Consider the following 6,707-nt stretch of genomic DNA (forward strand, 5'->3'; position numbering starts at 1 on the left):
CTGAAAATTACAAAAATTTAATTACGATACGAGATGGACATGGATTAAAATAAAATGTTAATGCTTCAAGAAACTGGGAACAAGATTTAGTATTTTGTTGAGAATGTAAAATAAGGTTACGCAAAAAAATTCATGCAAATTATATTATATTTCCAGATAAAAATATTGAAGAACATTGCATTGATCGTCTCTATGTAAAAATATTTTTAGGTTGACTGCCCTTCGTTATCATGTCCAAAATAATTAAATTCACATTAGTCCTAATGATAAAATTTTGCTTTAAGTAACACACAATTACATTTATTTACGTACAAACCTTTTTTTGTAACTCAAGATATATTTACAAAAATAAGTAAACCTCCGGAAAATCACAATTTTGTGAATAAAAGCATTTAATTTTTGTCAAAATTGCAATGATATTATAATAATGAATATAACCAAACAACCTGTTTGTGAAAAATTAATGATTGTTGAATAACATAAAGAAAAAAAATTGTTAAATGCTGAAACTTTAGAATGTGACAATCATTCAAATTTTAATTTATAAAAAATAAAATAATCACATTATCTTTTGATTTAAGCTGGTTTCAGCTTTGTGAGAGGACCAACAGCAGGAATTTGTATGGAAGGAGCGTTAACGTCATCCCACTTTGTGTTTGTTTTTTTTGTTCCTTGAACTTTTTCAACAACAAATTTTTTATCTTTCTTTTCCTTCTCTTTTCTATCCATTTCTATTTTTTGAGTTTTTGCTAACTCTTCATAGAACGATTCCGGACCCCATATAGAAGGATTGTACAGTTCTGGAGGATAATTTGTTCCCTTTTCATCTATACCACAAAATTCAATAAGCCTTTCATAAATACTAGGATTTCTGAAATTTTTCTTGCGTTGTATGCTTGTGTTTAAATTTGTCTTTTCTTTTTTTAATTTTGTGTAAAGATCAAGAACTTTATTTTGCAATTGTTTTGAACAATTCCCTGGAGGCTCTGGTGGTAACGGAATGAGTTTTGCAAAATATGGTTTTCTATTTAAATTTGATTCAGGGGAACCTATAGTCGATAAGAACGGAGAATCTGTATGAAGCGGGCCTGCTAATGAACTTGTTTCACTAGGCTCATTTCCAGACGTTGTTATCGTTGTATCGGGTTCATTTTGCTCCTCCTCTTCTTGTTCACTAAAACTAGATCGGTTGAGCGATTTTTCGTTGTCGTCATCTTCTCCATAGGAAACCAACCTGGTGGCAGTAATTTTTTTAACAACTTTGGCCGATTCTTCGTGGGTCACAATTTTCAAAGATGGCGAATCAAGTTTACGTTTTTTTTCATTTTGAAAGCGAGCTAAATCATCTTGGTCATCGTCCGAAATATCGATATCATCGTGAACATCATCAGCGGCTCCATCATTATCTTCATTTTCTTCTTCACTGTCGTTGTACGACGCCAGATATTTTTTAATATCACTCATTGTATGAAATTGAAATAGTAATTTGTTTGTAAGAATTTAATTTCTAATATTTTATACGTACTTGAAGAGAACCACGGAACAACAGGCAGCAGACTAAAATAAAAATACGAAGCGTACGCGAAACCAAAATTACTCGATTAGCTAACGATAGGAGCGAAAAGTAAACTGTAATATATATCGTAATTCCAAAGATCTTTATTTATACGTCAAAGATAAAATATAATTAAAAGAGCATTTGTAGACGGTTTTTACAAATAACCGTCACTATTGAATTTATTGTACAATTGTAACATTTATTCATGATGTTGCCTGATAATTATTTCCAAACTAATTATGACTTTTTTGTAGTTGACTATGTAACAACCACAAACAATGTTATTATGATCAAGTGTTTTATTGAATGTAAAAGCTGGACTGCAGTGGCGTAACGAGGGTAGGGTGAAGGAGCAGCGACCCCAGGTGTAGGGAAAGCCAAGGTGGATATAAAAACACTAACTCTTAAATATTTGTTGTTGCTTTATTTCGAAAGATCTTTTATATTAATGTTTTTAATGAATTTGTATAAAATCGCAAAACCACAAAAAGTACTTTTGCAAAAAAAAACAAACAAAATTTGTTATAATTCCACTTTAACTTATGAAAATTAAATGATCAATATAGCAATATGAAACTGCGGCCTGCAACGTACAAATTCAAGATGTTGAAGAGACCAGCTGAAGAGCTTAATACCATCGGATTCAGTCCAGGCGACCAAGTTAAAGTGACATATTTTTTGCCAATAAACACTAATATTAAATTTGAGATAAAATAATTTTCTCCAACGTTTTGATCTTTTCATCTAAAATCAGATCAACACTTGATCATAAAATTGTGGTTACTTATTAGATTTAAAAGAATTAAATTTATAAATAAAATATAGCTCCAGCATTGTTTATTGGTTTGGTATCAAACACTCGATTCAAAAGTGTACAAATTTGATATTAAAAAGTTTCAATGATTCTTTTGAAAATTTTATAACTGTAGTGTTTATTCGTTGATTCATGAGTCATTTTAAACAAAGTGAGATTATTAGATATGTTCATATAAAAAACAAAAATGTAGAGGTAAGAGAATCATTTTTAGGATTTTTTCCTCTTGCCAGAAAGAAGGCTATTGATATCACACAAAGAATTGTAAATATTATTGATGAAGAGGGTTTGGACATAAACCTATGTCGAAGCCAAGGTTATGACAATGCTTCGGTAATGTCAGGTGTTCATTCTGGGGTACAAGCCAGGATCCATCAAATAAATCAGAAAATTTTATTTGTACTTTGTTCTAATCATTCACTTAACTTGAGCGGGGTTCACGCATTTGGAAGCAATCCAACTTGTGTAAGGTTTTTTGGAACAATTGAAAGCATTTACAACTTCTTTTCTTCATCAACTCATAGATGGGATATATTGTCAGAAATAGTCGGGATTACTGCAAAAAGGCTAGCAGGAACCAGGTGGAGTGAGCAATGTCATGCGGTGAAACCTGTAATGAATCATTTCAGCAAGTTGGTACAGGCTTTAGAAAAATTATGTGATCTTTCAGAAAATGTAGATACGAGAGGTTCAGCTCAAATTTTAATGAAAAATATTCAAGATTTCAAATTTCTTGATTATCTTCATTTCTGGAGCAGTACTCTTGAGGAAGTCAATCATACTCAAAAATACTTGCAAACAGAAGGAATTGGTTTAGATAAAACCATTGAAAAATTAGATACCTTAAAACTTTTTCTGCATGAGAGTCGCGATGAATTGGTTGAAAATGCATTGATATTTTCTACAAAAATTTGTGAAGAAATCGAAATAGCTACAGAAAAATTGGGTCGAAAAAGTCAAAGAAAGCTTATGTCTGGAGAAGAAAGTAAAGAAAGTAATGTTGAAACAGGAATTGAGACGATCAATGCTTCAGTCACTTGATAATTTTTATCAAGATCTTAGAAAAAGGATAGAATCAATGCAAAATGTATATGTAAAATTTGCAGCCATTCAATCATCACATCTTATTGGAATGGAGATAGAAGAACTTTCAAAGCTGATACCAAATCTGACAGAAACGTTTGATGAACTAGAAGAAAATGAAATGATACCCGAAATTAAACGATTAAGACGTCATCTTCAAGCAGGGAAAATTGAGAAAGATGATGTTAAAAAATGGTCTGCACTGAAAATGTTAACCTATATAATAGAAATTGATTTACACGAGTCAGTTCCAAACTTATATTTAGCTTTAAAGATTTTTTAGACAGTGTGCGTTTCAATTTCTTCTTGCGAAAGAAGCTTTTCAAAATTGAAGCTGATTAAAAGTTATCTTTGTTCGACAATGAATCAAGCAAGACTTAATGGCTTAGCAATCCTATCAATTGAAAACACAGTGGCGAGAAATATTAACTTTGATGAAACAATACAAATATTTTCTGATGCAAAATCTCGTATAAAACAGTTTTAATATATTTTTCGATTAGCTGAATCAAAATTTTGTGGCATATGTGTACTGACATGTGTAAATGTTTTGTATCTATGTATATTGCATTTTTGTAAAACATAAAATATAAAAACATTTTTCATTTATTTTCTGCATCATCAGCCAATTAAAAAATGAAAAAAAGAATAAGTGCCTTATCCTTTTCTGGACATCGGCGACCATCAATTTCCACAAAATATGGACTGTGGTTAGTTTTTGTCGATGAATTTCTTGGCAGAGGTATAGACATATGTTACCACACTTATTGGGTCGGATTTTCAAGGGTCAGATGGGGCTGGAGGAGTGAGGAAGGTTGGCTGCTAATTAATCTGTTTCTAATTTTTTTGTACATAATATTATATCTCAATAAATTTGAATCATTTAATTGGAAATTACATTTTTTGGAAATTAACATGATTGAAGTTAAAGATCCGGTATTACTTCATCTAAACTCTTTTAACGGCAAAATTCAATCACTTTTCTTCTTCAAAATATTTTGAGCTGGCAACCGCGCTGACAACAATTTTATTAGATGACATCCAAATGTATCCTGACTTAGTTAAACGACTATTTTTTCTACTAGGTAATGGTTTGATAGATCGAATGCATTTCTCTCAATCTTGTTTTAAATTTTTTACTTTCCAACCTAAACGAGAAATGAAATGGAGCAAAGTTAAACTCTCCCAATCTTACTTATTTATATTGTTTGCCATAGATATTAATTCTAAATGATGGACTGGTTCTATAAACAACTCTTTATATATAAGGTATGCGTTTTGTTGCTATTTAGGACTGTTTCAATTATGATGCCAAAACTGAACGGTTCAGAAACTTTAGTAACTGACCCAACGTATTATATTTATTCTAAATTTTGCCAACAGCCAGTAAAATAAAAATATTTCAATTACCTCAAAATAATCGTTCAATAATTGACAGCCATAAAATTGTTGCAGCTTATTTTGCCAACTTCACCAATTGGGAGCATGGATATGAATCAAGCAGTTATGGTGACAGCAAGAATTGTGCCACGTTCAACGTTACAACTATAAAATGGAAAGAAACGAGATGCCAGTTGACCGGAAAGCAATTTGCTGTGGTCTGTCAAAAAAATAGCAAATCCCCGTTAATAACTAATACTATATCAACCACAACAACATTAAGAACAACAACAACGTTAAAAACGACTTCAACCACGAAATTATTAGCAATGTCTACTGGTTATTCTGCAAAGTTTTTCACATCTGACTTAATAGAAACAACAACATCAGTAACACCATATACATTATTTTTTATCAAACTGCAACAGCACTGTATGTCACGAAACCTGCAACCATGTTGTGGGTAAATCTATCATCACCAACACCGACCAGTTCGTTCGTTGCATCGTCATTCCTCTACCTTCAAACAACCATCTCATCTGGAAGTGCTAAACCATTCAATCCATCGAACACAATTTTCGGCACTCTCATATTTGGTATTTTAAAAAATTATTTCTATATATTCAAGTTAATATCATTTTAAATATTATAAATCGATAGAAATATTTATTCAGAATTTCGAATTATAAAAGACAGTTGAGATTATCTCATTGAACTGATCACACGTGAATGAATTTTTGAACAACAGGATTGGGGTTGGTAACGTTGGTGGCCATCGCGTCAGTAGTTGGAAATGTTTTGGCGTGGAGGAAAAAACGACATCGCAAAGTGTGGGTTTGAATTGTTTTCTGTTGGAGCGAATTATGAAGTTCCAAAGAGTGTGTTCTATTTTAATTTCAATATAAACAATTCTGTGATGTCATTCATTGATTTATTTTCTAATTGAATTCGATCATAACCAATTTGTTAAGGTCGGATATCCAATCGTTATTGTACATGTTTCGAAAATGGTCATTAATAACTAGTTACCTAATGAGGCTCGAATGCAAATGATGAAACAATATATTACCGCAGTTAGATTTGTTTGAAATGATTTTGTTTTGATCACATTTTTTACCATACTGCATTTTAGCGATGGTGTTCACTTGGAACCATCCAACCAAGACTACGTGGAGACGAGTGGACTGCAGAGAGCCAACATGAGCAACCGATGCAAGGCACAGCATGTCAACCGTCATTTCAGGGGGTCCAATGAGGTAGAAAGTAAAATTGGTCTCAACAATGTGACTAACAAATTCTACAGCACCATCAGTGATGACCTAACCTACATTGAAATATACAATAATGTGAGTAACCTGGGTATCTCAGTTTATGATGACGTTAAAGTTTATGATGACATTGGTGACAATGGTGAGGGTGTCAATGAGATTCACACACAAGTTCCGAAGGAGAAGAAGTGTTGTTGATGACTGCTGGGATTTAATTCCTCAAAAATTGAAATATAAAGCTCAGTTGTACTTCTTGGCAATATTTGATTTCGGGCAGTCAGTTGTACGTGAACCTCATGTTGTTCAGTCAGTTGTGCGTGTACCTCTTTACTATTGAAATTCGAAAATTAAAAAAGCATACAGATTAAAAACCTCTCTCAACTGTTATTAACTCAAGTGTCATAAATAGCAACAAATTGTTAATACTAAAAAACAAGCATGTTGTTTTATTGTATCTATGCGATCCATAATTTCTGATATCTGGGCAATCCATAATTTGTAACAAAAAACAAAGTTAAAAAAAAATCAATGTCACTTTTTCTAGGTTCATAGAATTCAACACGTCACAAACATCGTGTATGAATACAATGCATGCTAAACGACG

At 32.1% G+C, this 6,707-nt stretch overlaps 2 protein-coding genes across 2 annotated transcripts; one reads left to right on the forward strand and one right to left on the reverse strand.

The window, feature by feature from the left end:
- Positions 1-576: 576 nt before the first annotated feature.
- Positions 577-1,464, reverse strand: HELRODRAFT_165525 (hypothetical protein; the record flags this gene model as incomplete). The annotated part of the gene is made up of 1 exon (XM_009032088.1): positions 577-1,464. The coding sequence occupies one exon, from the start codon at positions 1,462-1,464 to the stop codon at positions 577-579; it is 888 nt and encodes a 295-aa protein (XP_009030336.1).
- Positions 1,465-4,091: 2,627 nt separating this feature from the next.
- On the forward strand, positions 4,092-6,540 carry HELRODRAFT_189701 (hypothetical protein; the record flags this gene model as incomplete). The annotated part of the gene is made up of 6 exons (XM_009032089.1): positions 4,092-4,269; positions 4,911-5,053; positions 5,119-5,174; positions 5,328-5,462; positions 5,584-5,665; positions 5,968-6,540. 6 exons carry the CDS (start codon positions 4,092-4,094, stop codon positions 6,088-6,090), a joined length of 717 nt encoding a protein of 238 aa, XP_009030337.1. The 3' UTR covers positions 6,091-6,540.
- Positions 6,541-6,707: the final 167 nt, after the last annotated feature.

Source organism: Helobdella robusta (assembly GCF_000326865.2).
Source record: "Helobdella robusta unplaced genomic scaffold HELROscaffold_8, whole genome shotgun sequence".
Taxonomy (NCBI): Eukaryota; Metazoa; Annelida; class Clitellata; order Rhynchobdellida; family Glossiphoniidae; genus Helobdella; species Helobdella robusta.